At 37.5% G+C, this 26907-nt stretch overlaps 2 protein-coding genes across 2 annotated transcripts in view; one reads left to right on the forward strand and one right to left on the reverse strand.

Moving 5' to 3' along the window:
- The first annotated feature begins 17332 nt into the window (after positions 1-17332).
- Positions 17333-20867, forward strand: nkx1.2lb (NK1 transcription factor related 2-like,b). The gene is made up of 2 exons (XM_048231830.1): positions 17333-18030; positions 19722-20867. The coding sequence occupies exons 1-2, from the start codon at positions 17628-17630 to the stop codon at positions 20435-20437; spliced, it is 1119 nt and encodes a 372-aa protein (XP_048087787.1). The 5' UTR covers positions 17333-17627; the 3' UTR covers positions 20438-20867.
- Positions 20868-25048: 4181 nt separating this feature from the next.
- uvssa (UV-stimulated scaffold protein A) overlaps positions 25049-26907 on the reverse strand; it is a 46268-nt gene continuing 44409 nt past the window's right edge. The window contains exons 13-14 of the mRNA XM_048231274.1: positions 26322-26514; positions 25049-25922 (exon numbers count right to left, since the gene is read on the reverse strand). Of these exons, the coding sequence (XP_048087231.1) occupies positions 25829-25922; positions 26322-26514 (287 nt within the window). The 3' untranslated portion in view covers positions 25049-25828. The remainder of the gene's footprint in view (positions 25923-26321; positions 26515-26907) is intronic.

The raw sequence follows: 26907 nt of genomic DNA on the forward strand, positions 1-26907 counted from the left end.
AAAAGAAACCTGCCACGTATGCTGTTTTCTAACAATATTAGAATAAAATTGTGGCACAATTCAAGTCTCACTGCTGAAAAAAATAAATGGAATAGGTTGAGGCTATTATGGTACTCTGCTTTTGCTGGTTATTTCAAAGTGACATGCCTTGTGTGGGCATTTGAATGTGACAATGCAATGTCCCAACCCTTTTAAATGTAGATCTGTGATTAATTCCTCATGTTTTGTAAATTAAACATATCACTAGCTGCAGTAGCCAAGGGATGAGGACTGCAAATTTATTATGTAGCAGATAAAAGGTTACTGGTGACCCCTTATACCCCATCTTTATTGTAGAGCCCCACCACGAAACCAGCCAGGCACTTCAATGAATTCATTTCAGGATGAAGAAATGCAAAGTCAGTATGATAAAAGAAACAATCACGACTACTTACTTATTCTCAGAGGTATATTCTGCAGTCAGCATTACAGCAAGACCTCTCAGAGAAGTTAACACAAAGCACTTTTTCAGAAACAATGGGTGGGGCAGCGATTGCACATACACCATTAGATTTCCAGCAGGATCTTATTAACCTCACAGTCTTCACAAAAGAGAGAGCTATACAGAGGCGGACCTATGCATACCCATGATATCATTTATTCATGTTACATTCAGATTGCAATCATGTTTTTACAAGAATGTATGGAACTTGAAGAGTATATAGAGCGTTACAATAATTAGCATGTCTTCTGAAGATATACTGTGAGCACTGCAGTGTGTCCTTTCTTTAAATTCATAAAGAGCAAAAGGGGCCGTGCCTGTTTTTTTCTCTGCTACACCTCCTACCCCGGCTAATGCCTTTTAATCGACTCTGCAATTTTCTAATTGTGATTGCCATTTTAATTTTACTCTTGGCTGTGCAACTAACAGTGTATTGTAATTAAAATGGATTGCATAAGATGCACCTGTATGATTCAATGGAATTGCACTTAAACAATATCTTACGACCGAAACAGTCTTCTTTTTCAGTTTGGTGTTAGAATTCAGTAATAAATCTGAGGACATATGACTAACAGATAGAATGTGAATATACAATACAATATGTATTGAAAAAATATACAGAATGTGGGATTTATTAAAAATTTTGTAAAACAAATCCTCATAATGTGTTTACCATTGGCCAACAGTTGTTCTTACATGAGCGCATACATGAATACACACGAATTACATTTTACTTTAATGGGATGCAGTGTGAAAAGCAGCCTATTCTACAGTCTTGGTACAGAAATGACTTGCACAGCATGCTCGTTACACTGACTTGAGTGTAAAATAATGCACTTTCTTTAGTCAGAAATTAAAGTCTAAAACAGTGTAACACATCAAAATTCAAGCTTACCAACGATTCTGTCACTACCATACACTCTCTCTAAAGCAAATGTTTTGCCACTGCATTGCTGCTGCTCCACAACTCCCTAAAACATGCCATTTAAGAGTGTGTCTGCTCTATTTTCCTTCTCGTGCCAGTGATGGAGTTTTCTAGTGATCCCAATGGGACCGATTCTGTGGAAAGGAAAAGCTTCTTTTTAAATGGATGTCCAAAGCAGGAAAGACATTATCTAATTTAGAGAAAATTTGAGAAAATTGTTGAATTCCTCTATTTTCAATGGAGCATGGTAGCCCATTTTATTTTCTTGTGTTGCCACGCTTGTGTTCACATAAATGTGTGTATTGCTTATAACCCAATGGCTAGAAATTAGTAGATAGACATCATCTGCAGTATTAGGGTCCACAAGCACATTAATCTTTCCGAAATTAAAATCCACACCATCGCATTTCCAATTGAGGCCAGCTGCTGCATGCAGCTCATTTGACCGCCAGTTTTGATAAAACTGTTTAAAGAGAGGTGAGATTTAGATAAATCACCAGCAGTAGGACTATCACAGAGGCAGAATAGGTTGGACAGGGGGAGGGATGGGACCAGAGGCAGGGGCTGTTTACACGGACCTCTGTGAGGGTAACTTCGAGACCACCAAAGCTGATAATCTGCAGTTATTGATGCTCAGGACCACAAAAGGCAACACAAGCAGCATTTGGTGCACATAATGTCAATGTGCTTCTGGGTGAATGATAGTGTCTGCGAGTGCCTCTATGTTTGATGGTCCTTTAGTTAGCAATAAGCAAGCAAGCTATTGCATTTTCATTTTCTGATTTTTGTATTTGCACTTTTGACAGTGACATGGACATAGACCTTTAGCTTGGTAACCTGATATGTTTTTATCTGTGTGACTATGTGAAGAATCTCTGTAATAAATTGTTGCATATGACTTGAGAACATAGCTTTTGGTCATTGCCCTGTCTATTCATTTGGAAGCTAATATACTGTATTTGAGAGGGTTTATAGCCACTCGACTGGGTAGCATATGATTGACTCCAGTGGGTCCAAAGGACACTACAGGGGGCAGCTCAGGGAGCATTGCCCTGTGTAGTGAATGCCCCGTGGACCAGCATGCACAGCCACAGGGCACAGCATGGGAGGTATTTCATGCCCGACAGAACACATGACAAGATTCAATTCAATTTTATTTCAGAGGTGTTTTTCCCCCTAGAAAAGACATTTTTACAAGTTGGGCAGTAGAAAACCAGAGAGTGGTCCCTAGAAACAACCCCAGGGTTATCATGGGAAATAAAATAGTACTTAATAGTATTTAAAACTGAAGAGCACCTTATTTACTGAAGAGCTTATGTCAAAGAAGAGAGGTAAAGAGATAATAGAAATGTTAAAACATGAGCAGTCTAGATGATATTGTGTCTATGTGATATTTGGTGAGTCTATGTGATATTGGATGTCTTGGGAAAGCTTTACTAAGCATGCTAAAATCAGCTTTTGTTTTTTGATTGCCTGCAAATATTGCAATGACCCTAAATGCGCTGGTGTGTCGCACAGATCACTGTTGTGTCTAATGAATCCATCAAGTAATGTGTGGAAATGGCACTAGATTTTTTAATTAATGAATTCTTTTGAAGCTTTCATTCATTTTGTTTTTGTTTTTTAATTTCATATTAAATTAAGGAAATATGCAGACATTTCTGTTGAATCTTCAATTTTAAAATTCTGTTGCGTAATACAACTACAAACCCCAGGCAATCTAGACCCCAACACATAAAAATTATGGATGATACTCCATCTGCTGTTCCCCAGTAATCTCCCCAATACAGTGCCATGAAATTGACATTTTAGAGTAATTGCTCTGAGAAATCTATCCAATTCTACAAGCAGTATCTTAGGTCTGAGGGATGTTACATCCAACTGGAATGCACTCATTGGCTCTTTGTATCACTGCTGTAGGGCATGGCTTTGGGATGCCGATGAGGAAAAAAAGAAAGGCAAGATTACCCGCGCTTGCGTTCCAGATAGAGAGGGTGGTGCGGAGGTCTGAATGGCTTATCTCCTGTGGACAGTGGGGGAAAATGGGTGCTGTCTGCAAGCCCTCAATGTCTGTCCCTCTAGCCTGCCATTGACCAGCTCTCCTGTCACCCACAATAAACAAGCAATTACCCATCCAAACAACTGTCGGGAGCTATGATCAAATAATTTAGCCAGAGTGAGGGGGCCTTAATACGGGTCAGTTTCACTCTGTTAGGCATGGTGGTTGACTCAAACTGAAGGGCAATGCTCGGGTCCTGACAGCAGATTAGATTTGCCATTGTGGCAGTGAACAGGTTTCAGGGCCATCCTGCAAAACTAAGCTTGTGGCTACTTATGGGGTGAAAACTAAAATGTACAGAGCTTATAATCATCACACCGAATGGGGATTTTGAAATACTGTCATGGCATGTGGCAGGTCATACATCGATTTCTCTTCAGTATTGTATGACTAGGTTTAACTAGATTGCACTAGGATGCCTACGCTGAATTATATTTCATGGCTGATCAAAATGGAAGTTCTAGACAAAAATAATCAGATAATTCTGTGGTAAGGGCTTCTAATTGAGATCTCAGTTCACATCTAACCTTGGTTGAGACAATTACCAGATCTTAATCTTACTGAACCTCCATTAAACCTTGTCCAATCACAAGCTAAGGGAATCCTGATATACTCCACAAGAGGCATCCATGACATGGGGTCTCCAGCACTGGCAACCGCTCAGCTAAGGCACTATATGCCCCCTTTTAAGGCTTACCAGGGAAAAACATGACAGGGTGAAGTAAAATAAACTGAGGGAAAACATGTTATTTTTTCAATCTGTTTGATTTTTTAATTCATTGATATCTTTTCAACAGACAAGGCCTGGAGCCTTCTATACGTTATTATGGCAATAATTAGGAGAGTGATTTTATCTTGACCTACACGATCAAAGCGGGAGACGATAGCTGAATAAACAGTCAAAGTCCTTTTGTCCCCAAGGGCCATTCAGTGTAATTAAAATCAATAGGGTCCTCCTTGCCAGTTCTCTTTAGCCAGCAGTGCTATGTCTGGTCTGGTGCTAAGCAGCTCCTCTGTGCCTGCTGTGTTACTCACAAGCACAATAGTCTAATGCTCAGGACAAGGGCAGGCTTAACTGAAATGTGAGGGGACACCATTATTATTTGGTTTGCATTAGCTAAAGCTTGGCACAGTCCACAAACACAATTAATATCATTATCAATCTTAATATTTCACTGACTGGATCATAATGCTTGATGGTACCAAATAACACATTTGAAAAGAGTGATGGTATGTTTTGAAACAAATTCTTCTCTTTGCTAATTCTTCATGTTTCACTAAATTGTGGTCATTGGTCATTTTGTCAAATATTTGTGTACTGTATGGCTGGCAATGTAAGGATTTTGTGTTTATTGTCATTGATTATGTCCTGGCTATACCATCAAGAGTTGCAGTTGCATGCTGTTTTTTGTTAAAACAATAATAATAATAATGATAATAATAATAATAATAATAATAATAATAATAATAATAATAATAACAGCAACAACAACAACAACAACAATAATTCAAAAAGTATACACATGATGATGACACAAACACTAAAATATGGCAGATGCAAAATAAAGGTTACACATTGCACACCTAAATGACTATATTTTGTTCATATTATCTTTACAAATATGAATTGTTGAATATTAATTTGTCTAAAGCAGGCGTTTTCTCAGACAAATTTTCCAATATAAATGGTGTGCAACATATGCTATTAAGACCATCTACACCCTTCACATCAGCAAAGGAGTTGTCCCATGCTGCAAGTCACCACACTTGACAGAAGCAGCCAGCCTGTGGTGCACATGCACTGGTGTGACTCTAATAGCCCTCTGCTTGACAGAGTCAGCTGTGATGGATCGCACACCTCTTCCTCAGCTTTACAGACTTAATTTTCTGAAGATTGCTTGCCCATTCAAGAGAAGTGGAACCTGATTCGCAGTCTTCTCAAGGAGACAAAGACTGTGATGAGATGTCAGTACTGTTCAGTGAAGCCCATGGCATGGAGGCTTAACTACTAGTGGCTGCTTTTAAAAAATCACCCCGAATTACTTGACTAGTGAAACTAAGTAGCAATTAGACAGCTAGCCGCCAAACGGAAATGAGAAATTTACCAGAGTTTAATAGGTGACCAAACCCTCTTGGTGCAGCAGATCTTAGACCTCCTATAGGATTCTATTAGGGGGTGGACATGACACAAGCTTTGCTCAGAGAGGTTCCCAAGATATCTCTCTGTGGTGAAACAACTAGGAACTCAGTGAGCAAACCTTTGCCTCAAGCATTGGTCTTACATATCAGTTTATATGGTGTAGCTCTCACACCTATAACATTTTATTTTTTAATATATATTTCATTGACCTATATTATTATTTCACTCAAATATATGTAGGAGAATAATTTATATTTTAAAGCAACACCAAAGAGTTTTTTGTACCTTAAAATATTGTTTCCAAAATCGTTTCAGTGGTTCATCAACTCGTAACAGGGTGAACGGCACTTCTGCATTCTCTATCGGCTATAACCGCACTATGCAAGTTTGCCAGATCGGGTAGCGGATCTGTAGTTCGATAGAATGAGACATAAGAAACTACAAATTTGACTTGCTTCTTATGTCGCAATTCATCATGCTTTCATAAAATCATGCAACCTACTCTACCTTCTCTATTTCCAAAGCCAGTGCTGGATAAACAAATAGCGTGCGTGCAACAGGAAAAGTGCTTTGGTGTTGCTTTAAATCACATATTCAAAATAATAAAGGATACTTGATACAGAAGCAAAAAAAACTAAAAGCCCTGCGTAAATGAAAAACAACTTAGATGAAAATGGCAGAATTGAAAGACTGCAATCTCATAAGAATTGTGTATGAATATTTCCCTCTCTTGTGATCCATTGTAGGATGTGTTCAATTGTACAATTGATTTTAATTAGAGCTAAATAATAATAATAATAATAATAATAATAATAATAATAATAATAGTATATTATAGTATCGTGATACAAACAAAAAATATCAGCACTTAGAATGTCTGTTGGTTGGACATGAATATTAATAATATGTGGGACATTAGCTTAAGTTATTGATAGATCCTTCCCTTATAATGTTCAAGTTACCTCTGAGGTTTAAATGGGAAGAACCAATGGCACTTAGAGGATGAGTGTCATATCAAATAAGTCTCTTTCGAAAGGTGTGCTGTCACTTGGTTGTAAAACTCACATCTTGAGGAAATTCACTTCAGTCGATAAGGTCCTAAACCACTAAAGTCTGACTGTAATCCCTCTCCATCCCTCTTTGTAGTGATCCAGGAAGGCTCAGTGCACACATACGGGCAAGATCTCTTTCTAAGCCATCCACATGGTCTTTTTGGTTAAGAAGAGCAATGCCAAATCCCTACCTCCAGTAAAGTGGAGAACATACTGACCCAGCAGACAGGTCTAATACAATTACTCTTCCACATATATATCCAAGTCACTAAACTCTTTCATTACGGCTCAACACACCAAGAGGATGAATTGTACCTTCACGTCAAGAACAGTACATTAAATATAGCTAAAACAACACCAATTTTGTGGGGAAGAAAGAGGCTTGTGCCCTTTATTGCATTGACCTCTCACTGTGCATTTTTCATCTTGAAATACTTCCCATAAATATGTCTCCTTGTTGTTTTCAAACAGTTTGCTGTTCATTCATTTTAAACTAATTAATACCTACACTGAAATTCACATTAAAGAAAACTTTAGAAAGAAGAAGAAAACATTTTTGACTATTCTTTAGTATACACACCAGTAGAATTATGTCACAGCTGCCTTTGAACTTCATAGCATGTTAACTGACCTAGAGAAAAACCTGACATCTCCATGTAATTTAATAAAGTGTCTAAACCTAAACTGCCTATGATATACACACAGATGCAAATTATTTAAAATGATATTATTACACTATTTCCGTATTTGTTTGTTGCACGAGATGTGAACATATTAGGCTTAAGCTACTCATGACGTCCAACATAATGTCTACTCTTTGCCACTTGTGAGTGTCCCACAGTGTGTGGTATGCTGCCTGCACAGAGTGTTGGGGTATTTTGAAGATGAGGAAGAGGTTGAGTAAGATATGAGAAGAAATGAGTGAATAATATAGGTTGCATTTTGATGCAGCAAAAGTCTTGTAGGCTAGGCCATATGTTTGATACTCCCTTTTTTGATTTAATTTAAGTCTTTAACATTGCCAATTATGTCTGTTTTAATCTATGATTATGACTATAAAATATAGCTAATCTTTTTTCAACTAAAAACTGATTCACTGCATTTAAATGTAGTAAAGGATGGGAATGTAACATTTATAAGTGTTGAAAATAGTTGTAATTTCCCTGTATGCCCTGCTCGTGACTTTAGTGGGACATTTACTTTGGAGCATCCAAAAATGTTTTCATAACATTCTTAAGATACAATATTTTTGGGAAACCCGGCCCAGATCTCATAGTGTTTATCAAGTTGTCATCAAGATTTTACTTTTTTTTTCTTTTTACCGGCATTTTTGCTAAATGTTATCCTACGTTCCACATGAAACAGACTTTTTGATATTGCTTGGCAGCCATTGTGGCAAAACGTAAGAATTGTTGATACGTTAGCCTCTAAAGGTGACGCCAAAGTTTAGAACTCCATTACTTTGAACAGAGCAATGCCCACTGGTGGCATCTGATGCGCGTTGATGCCAAAGTTTAGAAAATCTCTTGAGTGTCAAAATCCATAGACACGAATGTCGTCGCTAGTGGGTGTTGGCCTTAAGAGATTTATCAGTCCAGCCCATCCGACTCATATGTGGTGTAGCACCACCTAATGACAGCAAAAATATAGTGATTCACTGGCCAAAGTCTTGTCATGAGAAGTTCACGAAATGTAACAACAACACCATTCTCTGGATGCACACCATATTTTGTGACATTCCATCAGTCAGCAAAATGGCCACCAATGGTCAATCAAAGCTCACTAGCCAAAACATGCCTGTGTAATCTTGTGATCTAAAAGTACAACCATCATGAAATTTGACATAATGCATCACTATCATGCTGAAAATGACCCACACATACAGGCAAACACACACACACACACACACACACACACACACACACACACACACACACACACACATCATACATCATGCAGCAGTCATTACGTGCACTGTGGACATTATGTGTGTGTGAAAGGCATGGAAAACCTTGCCAACACCATTGTGCTGCAAAACCTTCATACATGTTTGTGTTGGTGTAGCCACTCCCCAACAAGACAGCAATGCTATAGTCACTGAATAGCATACTACAGTTGTTCAAAACTGCATCCATTCTTTTTTTTAATTATTTTTACTGAATGTTGGTACCTAAAAATATCTACAAACAGTGCCCATGTTATAAATTAATTCTTAAATTAATATATTTAGCTTTCAAAGAAAGGTTTTGTTTTCCTTCTAAAAAATACCTATGAAATGGAAGCTTTAGTGTATTGTGCCAGGAATACTCTAATGCTATGCCATTAATGCATTAGTCCCATGCAGTATCTGGCCCCACCTGCCTTTAAAATGACTTGGCTCATGCCAAAGATATAGAACTTTGCCAGACTCTTAAGTTATCTGTATTACTGTCATCCTTCACTCATGTTCCTAGTAGAGATATATCTGTTTTGTTTATGTTGGTATTAATATGCCAGTTTGATGTGGTTGTTTTCAACTTCGAATATAAACACCATTATGATGTAGGGCATTTTCCATGCAAAGGTCATCCTTAACATGGAAAAAAAAAGTTGTGCATACGCAAATAGAACTGTTGTTAAAATCCTTATTTAGGTCTATATTTTATTGTTTGTAACTGATCTGATTGAATTTGATGAAGAATTACACTCTTTTTACATCATAAATATGGTGTGCAACCATACAGAAACAACATTTTTTCACATGGTAATATTATACATATTTAAAAAGTGGATAAATGGACCCAAGGTTCAAACAAATTGTGTCATTTGACAAATTCCAGATTGACAAGGGAATGGTAGAGTAATGTCTATGCTCAGCTTGCCTTTAAGAGCACAACTCCTTACATTTGTAAGGCTTTTGTTTTTAAGTCAGCAAGTTCCATGGCCATGTCACATCCATAACGTTTTATAGGAAAAGTTCATGCTACACATACAGTGTTGATGCAACAATGTCCATAGTGTCTGTGCAAAGCTGATTTATATCAATGTAAAGTGTGATGACCAAATTGTGCCCCTTTCTTACTTTTAAAACCTTTAATTGTGCGTTATGGATGTGACATTATGGATGTTACATAATGTGAATTTACAAGACTGGAGACTTTGTTATACCTCAAAGCCGATAAAACGTCTGTTCTAGTGGCATGTCAGTTTCAACGCATTTCACCTTAGTGTTTAGGCCTACAATTGACATTACAAAGATTATTAGGTTGATCAAAACCACAAGGAGGCCTTGCCTAACTATTAGCAAAACAAATGATTAAAATACCTCCAGTGATTAGCCTAGCCATAGCCTATTTTCAAGTGGCCTAATAACGAAAATCTGAGCAATTTTGCAGCTGGAGTTAACATAGCAACCTCCTTCTGTTGCAGATCTGTTCAGCCTGCCGCTCACGTCTGCTTAACACAGTTTAATTTTAAATGTGACGCGATATGCCAGCATTTGAAGTGTCAGGTCCTCTGTAGCTAATACCCACAGAGTAACATTAGTAACGGCAGCAATAAACTAGATGTACCGCATAGCGGTACAAAATAGGACCGCCTCTCAGTCCTGCATATTCTCTTCGCAAAAATAAATCACGCTTGTCAATTTGTCTCCATCTCCTACTCCTGCAACTCATGTGCATGTAAATGAGTGTGTGCATATGTGAGTTTGCTTTTGTTTATAAGAGTGTGTGTGTGTCTGTGTGTGTGTGTGTGTCTGTGTGTGTGCATGTGCGTATGCGTGCCTGTGTTTGTGTGTTTATGTGTGTGTGTGCGTTTCCATGCGCACATGCATATGCTTGCCTGTGTGTGTGTGTGTGTTTATGTGTCTGCATTCATGTGGGTGGGTGTTTGTGCATGTGTGTGTGTGTGTGTGTGTGTGTGTGTGTGTGTGTGTGTGTGTGTGTGTGTGTGTGTGCTTGCCTGTCTGTATGTGTTTATGTGTGTGTGTGTGTGTGTGTGTGTGTGTGTGTGTGTTTGTGCTTGCCTGTCTGTATGTGTTTATGTGTGTGTGTGTGCTTGCCTGTCTGTATGTGTGCGACTGTGCGTGCGTGTGTGTGTGTGTGTGTGTGTGTGTGTGTGTGTGTGTGTGTGTGTGTGTATGTGCGTGTGTGCACGTGCGTGTGCATGTACTTTATGTGTGCAAATCACAAATGAGTGGGTACGGGTTAGGTTGATGTGGGCTCTTGAGACTAACACACCATAAATATTTTGTCATCTTGGGTGCAACGGTTCAGGTAGGGCTAGTTATTTAGGGGAGTGGCCACCAAGTTTCATGTTCCCTGGTGTTTCAGTAACCCGGGAATCACTGACCAAAATTGATGACGGTAAATATATATATATATATATATATATATATATATATATATGTATATATATTTTATATTTTAAATTACTTGTTGTCCTGATTCTTCCTGTGGATCTTAGTGGGCACTGAGGAAGCAATAATTTCATCGCTAGTTGATTACTATTTCAATTGTTTCATATCAAAATTCACTACTTAATTATGTGTTTTATGTAGTTTGTCGAGAACTGGTCCAGACACGTCACATCCATAACGTGAAACCGTGACATCCATTACGCCAGGTTTTCCTACATAATGCATTACGAAAATGACGCATAGTTTCAAAAACACACTTTTTGTGTTCATTCAAGTCTCCTTCATGCTACATATATCATAGTTTTGGCAGTTTCCTTCAAAATTCACAGTTTGTAGAAAACCTGTAATCTCTCACAAAAGTGTGTCCATTTCATGTCACATCTATAACGCTGATAAAATGCCTTGTATTCTTAGGATGAAATTGATTATATGAAATTTGAGGATTTCTCAGTATTCAGAGGACAGAGGTTACATTAAAAGTTATGCAAATTAATTCACTGATACTAATGTTGCCCCCACTCTAAGGCATTTTTTTTACCAATATGAGTCCAATTGTCACATCCATAACGCTGGAACTGCCCTGTAGTCTATTTTTTTACTTTATATATGCTTTCTAGTGACATCAGTGTATATTTATAGTGCATGTTAAAGTGCTAGCACATAATGCCAGTAGCAGTATGGTCACTTTTTAGTATAGGTCTGTTAGTTTAGTTAGTTTATTAACATCACTTAGTTCATACTTCATTGTGTGAATAGAAATATCATTAAAAAATATCTTCCATCTCTAAATTCATGATCTATTAATTAATAGATCATGAATTTAGAGATGGAAGATATCAATATTAATAATAACAAATACTATATTTCAACACGATAACACACACACGCACGCGCACACACACACACATCATTGAATGATATGTTTCAAAAGTATGTCAATTATGAATATTTTAGAATTGTTTGTGAGTCATCATATGAATACCAAACCCTTAAAGAAAATACATTTCAAAGAGCTGTCATCTTGCACTGCAATGAAAATGTTGGATGTAAATAATCTGATATGTATTATATTCTCATGATGTTGCCTAACTGAAATGGGGTGTCCATTGCACTGCACAAGCATCTAAGACAAAGTGCTGCCATTATGACACTAGTGCTCAGTTTCTCTGGAGGCAGTTCCTAAAATAATTTTAACAATGTAACAGGTTGAATGTCACCATTCAGTAATTATGTTTATGCTAATTGTTAATTAGAGACTTAATGGCCGTGGTCTTAATTAACAATAGCTATGAAAATGAATGTAGCCTAAGTGAGTATGACCATAAATGAAGCCAGTCATAACAGTAATTGCCAGTTTCTGGTGATTAACATAGATTTATTACATCTTGTACTGCATTTGCTTAATTCAATGACAAATGAATGTGTTGAATGTGAAAATGAATGAATGTGAAAATCAATTGTATTAAAATATGAATAAGAGACAGAGGCATAAAGTAGTTTATCCTTTTTTTATTCACTTATATCACAACTAGACAGAGGTGCCCCCCCCCCCAGGGACCTTGGATAACTTTTCCCTGCCTCACAGTGGCACCACTACAGCTAGATACATATTATGGATATATGTGACGAGACATTTTTGACTATGAAGACAAAACACTGCCTTCTCAAAGAAAATCCAAAACTACATTTTAATGTGTAATGCTTAATGTAGTATGGAACCAATCTTGACTGACTATGATGTGTGTAAGAGATCTTATGCAGAGTAGTTTTTTAATTATTTTCTACGGGACTGTCTTGTCTTAATTGGCTGTGCTAAGGCACATTTCCACTGGCTTGATTGAATTTGACGTGAACAAGAGGAGCTATTTGTGAAGAGAGACACTAACTATGATGTACCAGTGCCTCCATGACATGCTCAAAATTAATTATTCATCATTACTTTATCTACTCATGGACTGAAGTGTTAGAAGCACATTGCAATTACGATTATATGATGTTTAGATGAGATAACATATCCTGACACTTACTTAGTCCACTGCCCTTTCAGCATTTTAATAATTGAACATTGTTGCTACCCGCAAGGAGAAGGACAAGTCATCACCAGTACCTGAGTATGAAGTTGGATGACCGATGCTATTTACTACGGTGCTTTCTTTTTTCATTATTTGATCTACCATGGCATTGCATAGCATCAGCTATCACAACATTGTCTCTTTATCCATGACATGACCACGGGTTCCACCTGATCAGACCAGTGCTATATAAGTGTAGCCTTTGGTTTAACCTTTAAAGTATACTATTGCTATGACAATAATACTGCATAAAAGAAAAGCTGGTCTTAAAGTAGTCTATTGTCATCATCTCTATCGGTAATCCCTTCCATATAGATCACAACATGGCTATTTTGCATACAATTTTGCCAGCATACACAAAGGTTAAAGATCTTAAAGGAGGGCTGGAAATTTAGAACATTCACTGACTAATTAGATGACTGTAATCTAGTGTGAATGTCACAGCATCCTATGTGTGCTACCACAAAGGAGTGCAGCGTCAGTAGATTTATATCCACTCCACTGTCTGTTAATGAACCTTATAAGGGCAGTCAGTTCCACAGTGTTTAAATTACCACTGTGTCTCTGGCAAGCTCCACAATTTAAAGGCTTATCTACAAGTGACATGATGGACATAAATCTGATCATCTGACAAAAATGAAGGTGAAGCAATGATGTTTCAGTGCAGGAGGAAAATGTCTTCCTGAGACCTATATAAATATCTATTTGATATGATGCCCTAATGGTGACTAAGTGTGGCCTGAACCCAAACTTTGATTCTGCAGGCAAACCTTGTAAAGCTCTGTACATGTGATCAGTGCATGATGAGAATGTGCCACTGTGAATGCTATTGTTGGCATTAGGTTAACCTAGAGGGACAAATTCTGTACAAATGTATTGATCAAGGAGTAAATGTTACATTGAACAGCCTCTGTTCCATTGAAAAGCTCAAATTTAAAATTTAGATGAGCCATCTGTCGCAGCTCTAAAGATTTAATAGTGACAATCAACAAAAGAATACCTGGAAAATATACATCAAGGAATATTATTTAATATTTAATATATTTATATTTTATACATGACCATGTATATTTCCATGTCAGCAATGTATGTAGGCCTATGTCTTTCTTTTTAAAAAATACATATAAATGTCTTCATAATATCTGTAATGATTATTCTTCTTTTAAACAGCACATCTATACTATAGTTTCCTTCTCCTATGTCCTTGCTCTCCTCCATTAGACTAAAGTGGTGGTGTATTTGAGGCCTCATCACAAAGACAGGATTTCTCTTATTCTATTACTAGCCTTAATAGATGCCTTCAACCTCATCACTGCTGTAGATATAATCTAATCTGTATAATTAATTAATTATAACCAAAATATTATAGATGATTAAAAATACCATAACTAATAGTGTAATATCTCAAGCTGTCAAGTTTAATAGTCAACATTGTCTTGGCCTCTCTTATCAGAAGGAGACACCCGGTCAGAATATTGATCTATGGTCATTTGAAGCATCATCTGTGTTGGCAGTGAGACACGGTCAGCTTCCACCACTCTGAGGCTCATTTAAAGGCATTCAATTGCTACTGCCAATACTGCAGATGCCCAACCCCCCAGCCCTATCCTTAACCACAGAACATGCCATCCCAACCAACACATGGACATTAGTGTGTGTGTGTGTGTGTGTGTGTGTGTGTGTGTGTGTGTGTGTGTGTGTGTCTGTCTGTCTGTCTGTCTGTCTGTCTGTCTGTCTGTCTGTGCGTGTGTGTGTGTGTGTCTGTGTGTGTGTGTGTGTGTGTGTGTGTATGCTCACATTCTTGTGTGTGTGTGTGTGTGTGTGTGTGTGTGTGTGTGTGTGTGTGTGTGTGTGTGTGTGTGTGTGTGTGTCAATATTTAATGGATGCTTTGAATATAACTAGATACAATACAAATGGGAAGGTTATGATTGTCTGTGTTTCATATAAATATTTACACATATAGAATTACACTAAAGTAATCATTTTTGTTTTCTTTTTTATTAGGCTTATTGATTGATCACAAGGATGATTCAGACACAATTTCTAAAATATTATATAATGGCAAGTGAACTGTTTTTTTAACACACACATATATATACTGTGTGTGTGTGTGTGTGTGTGTGTGTGTGTGTATGTGCATATAGTTGCAAATATGACCAAAAAGTAAAATAATATACTAAAGTAAATGTTGCCACTTTACCACATTACAAAGCCTGTTGTGTTAGTGAAAGATCAGGAAAAGGACCCTTTTACAAAAAAAGGTAATCCTATTTTTACTTTTGGAAACATTTCCCATGCTTTCATTCTTAACATGATTCATTTGTGAATAACTGATGCATTGCTATATCAGACTGACACGTGATAGATACCTCAAGTTCAGTGTTGGTAAATAATCCAGTAGCTATGGGCTCGTAACTCGTGAATAGACAGTGGCTCAAGCTGTTAGAGAAAGGGAGCGTTGAAAGAGACTATTTAAATGCAAATTGTAGGGCATTATGTGAATAAATTGGGATATCAGACTCAACGGGGGAATTATAATATCACTGGGCCTACCACCTCTCAATCTGTTGACTGGCCTTTGGAACCTAAAGTATTTTATTAGTTTATTAGGTTCCAGGCAACAGAGAGCATGAGATGAGACGAATCAAGTGAAAGTGGTGATGCCTTTTTGATTCAGACACATCGGCCTCTCTTTAAATTACATAAAATGCATTGCAAATAATAAGACAAAACATCTTGTACAAAGTCGTAATGTGATGGGACCAGAACATGGGTCAATTGATTTAAGCAATCATTGAATGGCCTGAACACATCTCATCAGAAAAACATACTCGAAGTTTAAATCACCTTAGTAATGTTTCATCTATTTAAAGATTGTATACTGTTTTGTGTTTCTAATCCTTCATTGTTGTGAGTAAGATCTGCTTACTTGAATAAGAAATGGTCTGCTGCCAAATGCTATACAAAAAAGCTTTAACCTTCTGTCAAAGAACTTACCGCAAGAACAATTTGACACTTTTTACATAAGAGAATGTGTCATTTCTACATTATAATAACATGAAGAATTGCTGAATACCTTCAGGGAATATGGGAAACCCAGTATCATGGGATACTGATCAAATCTGGTTGCAATAATAGCTCTTAAATTCTAAACAGGCCAGGACAGCCTCTGTTTCATTAGCTTCATTATGCTTTAAGGGAACATCGGAATACTCATCCAGGTGCAGGTTATGTGATAATCTTCTTTTATTCCGGTGATAATTACATTTTTTGTTGTTGTTTTGGCCAGCTTTTGATATCTAGGCCTACATTTCCAGAGATCACTATGAACTATAGATGCCTCTCAGTCTGTGGGGCTGTTCTCTTTCCACAGTATCTAAGCCAAAGTTGTGAAGTCCTCAACCTTAGCCTACACAGCTTAGGGCAGTCACTGCACAGAATTCAGGGGGCTAAACCTGAATTAATAGCTTTCATGGGGATAATTATTGCCTTTCTAAATAAATATACCACGATCTCAAAGTCTAATTTTAAATCTATTATGTTCTTGGCTTAATAATGATATACCAGATTAGTAATCAATATTTCACTGGAAAGGCAATTATTGTATATCGAGTTTTTGAACTGAGTTAAGTGAAACGTAGTTTCCATTTAGAGAAAACGCAGCCTATCACTAAACCACATTTAATCAAGCAAACGGTAAGATTTATGTCAGATATTGAGACACCATTTGCAAGACAACTGTGAGGACCCAAATCACCTCATTATAATTGCAATGAAAATAGTCGTTAAATATTGCAGCCAATTTTAACGCGTTTTACCTGCCTGAATATGTATATTGTAAAGGACATCTCCGTTTTATCGAGTCCCTAGACCACCGCGTTTAATTGCTCTATCTTCTCGTCATGAAACAATCATTATCATAAGCTCTACCGTTATGAAGAAAGGAGGGAGGCAGAAAAATATGCCTATTTAGAGACTTTCCAGTCGGCTGGACTTGGCGTCGACTGTGAACTGACAGCTTAGTATATCATGGGCCACATCATCGCTCACTCCCGGCTCGATTCTGTTGCCTCTCACGCCCGCAGATGGAGATAATAGGCTATTAAAGGCATGGGATTAATTTGTAGCCAATTACAATCCACGGTGGAATATGAATACATAAGTAAGGCGTCGCTTATGTCTAAGTTTTGGCGACGGGGTAAGGGCAGGAAAAGCAAGGGGAGGGGTGACACACAGAGAGTGCAAGTGAGGCGCATGTGTGTCATGCACGTTGGAGGTCTTGGGGTGATGGTTAAACCCCAAAAAGGATTCAAGCAAAGGAGACCAACATCCAGCAGTGAACTGTCAACTCTCAGTGTTGAAGGAAGAGGTCACTGAATGGTTTTGATATTTCAGGACATTTTTACATTTTTTGTAGCCTAGGTAAACAACCGAGTATCGTTGCTGTGCAAAACGCAGGGCAGCGGGGAAAGGGGGAGTGTTTTCCCCTGTAGAAATTATGAACAAGACTCAGGTTGGAGACACAGCAATCGCTCCACCTGCGTCCGAAGTGGTCGCACAGACAGCGGTTATTGTGGCGGTATCTCCGGAGAGCATGGACAACCTCAGCCCGAAGCGAGTGTCTGCCAACGATTTAGAAAGAGAAGTGCTACAAGGTGGGAGAGGAGACGGTTCACTGCGACAAGATCCCGCGCCAGCCGTCGCACCAACGGTCCATCGGACGACTTCATTTTCAGTTTTGGACATTTTGGATCCGAATAAGTTTACAAGTAAAAAACCAAGAACAGTCATCGATTTCACCTTAGGGGCAGAGAACCGAGGGGACGAGGAATCGTCACATGGATCCGACCAGAAAACATACACAGACTACGATACTTGTAAAAAATCTTCATCATTATCAAGTGAGTAGCCTACTTCGAATACTTTCACAGATTAGCAACATTGAAGAATAGCCTAGGCCTATCGCATGACCAGAAAACCAAACTAGTGTAGGAATCCCTCAATTTAACCAAATAGCCTAATCCCAGCATTTTATCATTAACACTGACGTTATGGACAGTAGGCTATAGCCTACTCAATATATCTGATAGTAGGCTACAGCCTAAATTGTCATGCCAAGTTTAATTTTCAAGAATTAGGTAAGATGCAAACTCTCCGCAGTGTTGCACTGAGGAGTAGCCTATTTAAGTGACTAATAAGACACTGTCAAGGTGAAATTGTTAACCAACATTTACCGAAATTGACACTGCATTGCTGATTTATAGATGTCAACATGGCATTAGTTTCCCTAACAAATATAGGTCTACAGTCTGAGCAACTTAAACAAGTTTCAATTGACTTCAGATGATCACAACCTGTATAGCATCGGCGTTGTTGCAGAAGAGTTTAAATAAAGCTTGAGCTGTGCCTTGTTTTCAGTCTATTGGTTTTTCTGATGCGGCAGTCAAGGTAAGGTTAAACAGCCGAAGGACTCACACACAAAGAGCCAAGAAGTTAGTCTCGATATTCATATTCTTTGGAAATACACATCAGGGGCTCTACAGACAAAAAGTGTGCAAAATGTTCAAAAGAAAGTGCAAGGTACTGTGCAAAAGTTTCAGTTCATGACTTTCCTCAGTGCAAAACTTTTACTGAAGGACCTACTACAATTCCTACAGATATGGAATTTCTGAAAGAAAAACAGCTTTTAGCCGAGTTCATTAACCGGATCAATCACACTCAAAAACTGCAGTAGCCTACCAACCAAGACTTTAACACTAATTGTCCAAAATGTTAACTGACTCTATATTCTTAATTGTTATATTGTGGGAACTGCAAGCTGCTTAAGAAATGTATGGTCTTATAATATACTTCTTATAATAACAATAATGATATATCGACCTGTTCACTCTGCGTCTGTCGTTGACAGGGTAGGCTACTTTCTGACAAGTCGGCCTAGACATGCCAAACACCGAGTTTGGATTCAGAGCATTTTCTCAAGTTAACGAAGTTGAACAACATCTGTCTAAAAAAATGTAAAAAGTGGTTCACACGGTTTCCACGTTTGACACAGTTAGTCGAATCTGTCACACACGACTCTTATTCTAAAACAGTGCGCGCGTCTGTGCGATTGCAGATCTGCCAAAATTGTACAAAATACAACGTGTAATAAGTTTCTTACACATTTGCAATGTAGTTTTTTATATTTTCCTGTGTTATCTTGTTAATATTATAGGGAATGTAATCTAATTATTTTAACCATCTTTGTGCGTAAAATATTCAATTTCGTCATTCAATATATTTGGGTAGATTTCAACAAGGGAATTCCCATATTGTTTGCTTTATTGGTATTAATGCGTGCTTTTTGGCCTGGTATCATAACTTATTGGCCTATGGCAGACCGCTAGAAATCTCTGGAGGGACCACGTTTTCTTCGAGTTCATTTACAGGTGTCTTGTGTTCACCTTCAGTTAATTTACATAGGCTAATTAAAATTCATCTTATAAGGTAAATGTAAGCTACTTTTTGTAGGCCTACCACTACAAAATGTCACAGCAATGGCCAATGTTGTATAGGTTACTTTTTAAGTAATTTTGTTTACATTTTTCTACAGAAGATAGCTATGTATACAGGTCTGACGACTGTGAACACGACTTCATCCAGGGGAACCACACAGACAGTGAGATGCAGGACGAGCTCTGTAGCGAGGAGAGTAGCAGCGCGCTTATGAGCAACGCGGACGGAGGATTAGATCCCCATGAAGAGGACAACGCGACAGAGAAAAGTCCGAGTCCTGCTTGCACACCAAATCAGCAGTCGTCATCAAACGGTCAAAGCAACCAGGTAAAACCTAAGAGAAAGCGCTCTGGTTCAGACTCCAAGTCGGGAAAGCCTCGGAGGGCTCGTACAGCATTTACCTACGAACAACTTGTTGCACTCGAGAACAAATTCAAGTCTACCAGGTACCTCTCCGTCTGTGAACGACTCAATTTGGCGTTGTCACTCAGCTTGACAGAGACACAAGTGAAAATCTGGTTTCAGAACCGGCGTACGAAGTGGAAAAAACAGAATCCTGGGGCAGATACGAGTGCCCCAACTGGCAGTGGCACGAACGGTCAGAGCAACGGATTGGGGGGCCTCAGCCCTCTGAGTCCGTCCCCTCCAATGGGCGGTCATCTGTCTATGCACACCAGCTACCCGGGCCATGCACCAGGGGGACTTGTCTGTACGACTCAATTACCGTTTCTGCCAAGTCATGCAGTTCTCTCACCTTTCATGTTAGGTTCACAGACATATGGAGCGCCCACATTTTACACTCCGCACTTATGAAAACTAATCGAAACAAAACATCTGAAGAAAAAAAACTGTAAATATGGAAATACGCTTTTCTACATATTACATTGAAGTCATGTGTCGAATCACTTTGTAAAAGGTATAATATTTTAATAATATTTTAAACATTTCTAATGATCTTGAGAGAATGTCAATTGCAAATTTAGCTTGCGTTCAGGGATATTAAGAAACCCTTTTAATGCACTTAGAAACTTTCTTTATTGTCTTGACGGAGAATATTTATCCTGACTTTGCTCAGAGTTGTAAGATCTGCCTGGATTTTTGTTGAAGTTGTATTTAATAGAATTTTCTTGTTTTATAAACTTACTCTAGTTTTAATTGTAAATATTAAAGATGTCAACAGTCCTATTTGGAATGCAACGGAAGAAATAGCACATCAGACAATAAAAGTATATCGACAACAAAATGACATCGTCTATGCCACTTACATACATCTATTAGGGTTACCATAAAATTCTGAAGCATTAAGGTTTCTATCTAAACTTTCAATGGCAAAAGGTTTAGTCAGTGCTACAGTATGATATACTATCATAATATAGGCATACTAACATATAGCCTATGGCCCATGCTGTCATTGTTCGTATGCATATGTATGTATGTTTGTATGTATGCATGTATGTATGTATGTATGTATGTATGTTTGTATGTATGTATGTATGTACATTATACAGTTTACATTCAATGTAAAATAATGTATATTAATTTTGTTTTGAAACCCCAAAATGATGAGAGATTAAATTAAAAGGATGTCCAATGCCTCAAACTAATTAGCATCATGGTATTAATAACACTAGACCCAACAGTAATATTAATATTATTATTAGAATTGATATAACAATAATTATAAGAATAAGATTAAGCTCAAGACAAGCCATTTAATAGGCAGCTAATAGGTAGTCGGTGTGATGTGCTATGCTAAACATAGGCTAACAAAGAAGACAGCTATTGTTTTATAAACTATACGTTTTAAGGCCAAGGCCTAAATTGTAGACGTTCTATGGCGACACAATTACATGGCAAAACGATTCATGGTCCCTGACATAAAAGGAAATATGTAATTTCCCCCCCAAGAAAATCTCACGATACTATCCATGAAACTCATGCAATAGAGGTGAGGCATTATGTCTGTCAAGTGCACATAATCTAAAAACATAACGTTTTAAAAGGTCAAAATCTTAATGATCTCTACTAGGCCCGCTTGCACAGCATGCTACTTTTTTGCAAAGTTTATTTTGGGGGGAAACCCCATCATGAAGGCCTTATGAGCACAGAAATAACCCGACATTGAAAGCTAAAGGAAAGGATAAACCAGCGTCGTTCTAACCAGCCCTAAACATTTTATAATAATAATAATAATAATAATAATAATAATAATAATTGGGGGTGGGGCTGTAGGATAGTTACAATTTACATCAATTTACAAATTTACAATCAACATTCTTTCACACACAGGTCAACCTTGTATATTATGATCTTTCGGAGACAGCTCGGTGTTCTAATATCTGAGATTTGAGTTTCAATTGCTGAATTGAAAGTGACAGAATCGGATCAGATATAACAGTTTGCTAAACTTTCAACCTCATTCAATCAATGTAGGCATCACTTTACTAAATAGACACCATTTAGCATGTTACCAATATTGTCTAATAACTTGGTTACAACGGGGCTGTTGGTATTTGTACGTTTTTTCATGCCTTGTTGGTTTATTTCATGCCTAGTTAGGCTATTTGTAGAACAAAATTCCTTCTGCTTATATTGATTTATTTGGAAAAAGTTATGCGTAGTGCTGTAAGCTATTATGCACACTGATATCATTTTATTTTTAGAAATCGATTTATTAGCGCAGCTAATTCGCAGACTCGAGGTTTTAGCCAATAACCTTGCCGAATGCAGACATGCTAAAAAATGAAGAGGGAAAGTAAGTGAAGCCTTTTTCTATTGCAATTTTGAATTATGTTTAACACCCTGTTTGTAAAAAATGTAATGGCAGATGTGGAAGACATTGTGCATAATTGGTTGCCAATTTAAATAGTGCTAAGAAAGAAAGAAAGAAACGACAGTGACTGGAATCAGAGGTTGTTAGCCGAGATGTAGGCCTATTTACCTCAACACCTACAAATTGCGCAAAATATATAGGAACGTAGTCAGAAGACCACACAAGCACACTGTGCGCAAGGATTGCGCCTCGTCTATCTCTATCCGTCTCTCTGCCACACATAGCCTAGGTCTACAATTTATGCATATGGCCTATTAGAAATAGCCTAGGTTATGTTCCACTCTTATAGAACAAGCTTAGAAAAAACAAAAACTCCTTCAACATTTGGCTTAATAATCATGAAAGTCAAGGCTGGCAACACAAGGGGGATTATACGAATGGCATAGTTTAGGACTGCTACTTTTAGAAAAGTTGGTTCTCAAGGACAACGCAGTCGGTTGTGATTTTTCGGTATTAGTCGTCAAATATTAACTGAACCAATTTGACTGGACAATTGCCTAATAATATTCTACACCAAAACATATTATAGCAAAGCGCCGCCATCTTATAAATAGCTAATTTTGCATGCGCTTATTTCAAATAATGATTATAAAATAAAAACAGGAGCACCAGCGCATGGTCATGCAATGATCAATGCAATGATCAACTCTTGTTTTAGCCTACTTTTAATTTAAATAAAACGCAAAGTTTGGCAACAACAGCTTGGCTTGTGGGTGGGGTCGTACAATTGCTCTGCTTAAACATTTTATTCAATTGAAATAGCCTAGATTTGGAACGCTTTAGGATATGAATTGACTAAGTTGTGGTAGTTATTTGAAATGGTGTAGAGGAGCTAAATTATCTGAAGAAAGAAACTGGCCTGTTTTATTACAAATGTAGTAAGCCAATAAACAACAATAATACAAATAATAATAACACCTTAATCAATCATTCATGCTGGCCCCACGAGTCAACTGCCTACATCTCCATCTTTTGAAGACAGCGCGGCGCTACTCCTATGCATAGCCTAAATCATGTTTAGAAGAATATAACCTAACCCAACTTGCCAGAAAACAAAGGGACAAAAGTAACACTTTAAATTGAATTATTAATTGATTAATAGTTACAATTTACTTGATACATAGATTGATACATTGATTATAGGGAACTGAAAGACAATATTTAGTGACTCATCTTTCCTCTGTTAAATAACATTTATTGACCAACTTGTTGACCAATGTAGTCTAAGGTTATCGTTGTAGCTTATAGGCTAGACAAATTCAGAGTAGGGCTAGGCCTAAACGTGTAGCCTACTTTCGCCCTGTTTCCCCAACATCAAAGTTTTTTTTAGAGTAGCCTAGGCTACATGGCCGAGGCTTTAGAGGAGCATTGGCCTAGGCAACACTTTGACCAGATGGCAGACAAAACTAACTTTGCGCTCAACTCACTCATTTCAAAAGCTTTGCTTTGGTGAAGTTGTGGGCATATTCAACTGCATTTGAACTGTTGTTCTAAACGAAAACTTCATTACATAGGCTACACAGCCGGTTTCAGGTCAATATTTCAGTAATCTGTCTGAATGGTGATGTTTTTTTCATGGGTAATTCTTTCTTCTGATACATTTGTGAGTTTATTTTAAAGCAAGAGGAGGCCTACCGCCCAACTCCGTCTGACCCGATATCCTGCATCTCATTAGGCATAGCCTATAGGGTCCAAGGTGAGAGCGATATTTCTGTAGCCTATCTGTGCATATGCATTTTTATTTGTATTTATTTCTTCAATTGTATTACAATATTATAATGGAAATATAAGATAACTCAGGTTATCATGAGACGTTTCAGCATATGAGCTTATATTGCAAACAAAAGCATTTCATCGGCTCAATATTTTATACACGAAATAGACACAAAATAAGCATATCAGAAATATACAGGGCATACAGGGAAGTTGTGTCAAATGTTTTAGATTAAGATGTCAGGACAGTTGTTTAAACACAAATTGAGTTTCCTAAAACCTTTAGTAGATGAATGCAGCACCTGTCAAAATTGCAATGGATATAGAATCAACCAACACAGCAATACCATCAATCCATTTAATTTCAAACAAGAGATAAAGCAACTCACTTTTGTCGGGGTATAGATGATCTTTTATGAGCCTTATCTACACAACATTCTCAACAAAAAAAGATAACACAGATACAGCCACGTTACAAAGTTAGCACACCCATCTTAAAGTTGACTAAAAAGAGGAATACAAAATCATCTTTTGGAAATGTATCTTAATGCCTTAAATACAAAACTGAGGGAGAATCCAACCTTTAAGGACACCAATTTTCTTTGTGAATGAATAATGTATCGTAAATAAATAAATGTGCTTCCTTAAAACACAGGGGGCATATAGGCTAAGTAAACACACCCCTATGTTAAATTCCCATAGAGGGAAGGCAGATTTTTATTTTTAAAGGCCAGTTATTTCATGGATCCAGGATACTATGCATCCTGATAAAGTTCCTTGGTGTTTGGAATTAAAATAGCCCCACATCATCACATACCCTTCACCATACCTAGAGATTGGCATGGGGTACTTTCCATAAGATAATCTCTCAATGCAAATCAAACCAGCTATTAGGCTAACTGAAATAAAACCATGCCAATCTCTAGGTATAGTGAAGGGTACGTGATGTGGGGCTATTTTAATTCCAGTAGGCCTAAAAAAAAATAAAACAAGCTTACCGATTCCTTTACTCAGAATTGGAAGGATTCTGAAAAATCTAAAGCATAATTTTTCTCTTTTCAAAGTATGGCAGTAGCTAAAAACTGTTTTGAGTTGCAAAAAACAATAACCTGCATATTATTGTATAACAAAATGATAAGGGTAAGAACAGTGTGCTCCAATGTATCAGAGGTAAAAGGCCTAAAGATAAGACAACAGCATAGCTGCTGATGACATCTAAGGAAAATAATTAATGAATGATCAATAAATTAGCATAGTAATGTACATTTATTAATTAGTACATTTATTCAATTTTGGCAGTGTATAAAATACTTGGCAATATCTAAAAAAAAAACATCCCAGAAACAAACAGGAACGCTCAAATATGTTTCATTGACAGCTCCATACATCTATAACATTATGACAGTACTATGCATATGAACAATGAGTGCAAGACAATCTCATTTCCATTACCTGTGTCATTATGTTATGTGACCAACCACGACCCACAAATATTTCTCACTAAATTAAATAGCTCCTCATCTCATATACAAAGACTTTTTAATGTTACACAAAGGAGAAATTTGAATATGAAACTGCAAAAAGCCAAATTGTGTCCACAGGTCATGCACATTTGGAGTGTTATTGACAGTGTAAAAGCTGTTGTGTTTGTCCATGTTTTAATTGAGCGCATAGTTGAATTGGTTGGAAAACTTTTCATGCTTCCTTTTGTCCATTTTATTCATAACATCAGTGACCCGCCTCATGGAGCTCCTGAAAAACAGAAAAGCAGGTGACTCCAATAATCTGTGATGATTTAATCCTCCTTTTTGTTGGTGTCCGTCAAAACTTCACAACAGTTCTATATAGAATACAGACCTAATTTTGGTTCAGAATGTAAAGGGGCATAAGCCACACTGTAATGTAACACTCAAACCCAGTGGTAAACATTAGTTAGTTAGTTCATTGTGCTCAGGGGGGAATTCTGGTCAAAATCACTGTACATCAACGTCATGACACATGATGTAAAATACAGAACATCACACAGATAGACAGTTCACATCAGCAGACAGCAGTCTCATGTGTGCATAAAATAAGGACATCACACAATAATGTGACAGGACTCAAATAATAGTAGGAGAATTTTGAGGAGGATTCTATTTACAGACTTACTTGTTAAAAACTTTCTTCTCAAGCCTGGAGCGTGCGGTATTGGCACTCTGTTTCAGGTCTGTCAGGCTGGGGTATTTCCTCTTTTTCCCTTTCCCTTTAGAGCCCTTCTTCCCCTTGCCAAATGTTTTAGAGGAGCCAAGATCTTCTCCAGTGGCTGCCTCGATCTCTCTCATCAACTCGGGATCTCGCCAATCTAAAAAGGACAAGATTAACATATTTTGATTGGATGGAATAGAAATGTTTGCAACTGTTTAGTCTTTCCTAAAGGTCACAAGACTGAAGTGTCACTACATTTTTATTTCTCATTAAACAAAGCCAGGGGAAATCATACCAGAAGTTATTAGTCTCCAACCATGAATTCCTCTTAATCGCTAAACATTCTGGATTGTGACCAGATAGTTTAAGCTTTAAATAAAAAGGAACTAATTTTAGTTACCCATTAATTTGGTGCAAGTGCTTAACCCATTGTATAGTGATAGTAATGTGAAAGGCTTAAATTATGTGTCCGGGAACCTTATCACACTTAAGCTCCACTATTTGAAGGTTTCATTTGAAGTGTGTGGAATGAAAGTGAGGTTCCTCAGGG

Source organism: Alosa alosa, chromosome 21 (genome assembly GCF_017589495.1).
Source record: "Alosa alosa isolate M-15738 ecotype Scorff River chromosome 21, AALO_Geno_1.1, whole genome shotgun sequence".
NCBI lineage: Eukaryota > Metazoa > Chordata > Actinopteri > Clupeiformes > Clupeidae > Alosa > Alosa alosa.

Excerpts from the sequence above, each read along its gene's own strand:
- nkx1.2lb (XM_048231830.1), top strand. The coding sequence starts at position 17,628 with ATGAACAAGACTCAGGTTGGAGACACAGCAATCGCTCCACCTGCGTCC. Across the intron at positions 18,031-19,721 it reads AAAATCTTCATCATTATCAA|AAGATAGCTATGTATACAGG; the intron begins GTGAGTAGCCTA and ends ATTTTTCTACAG.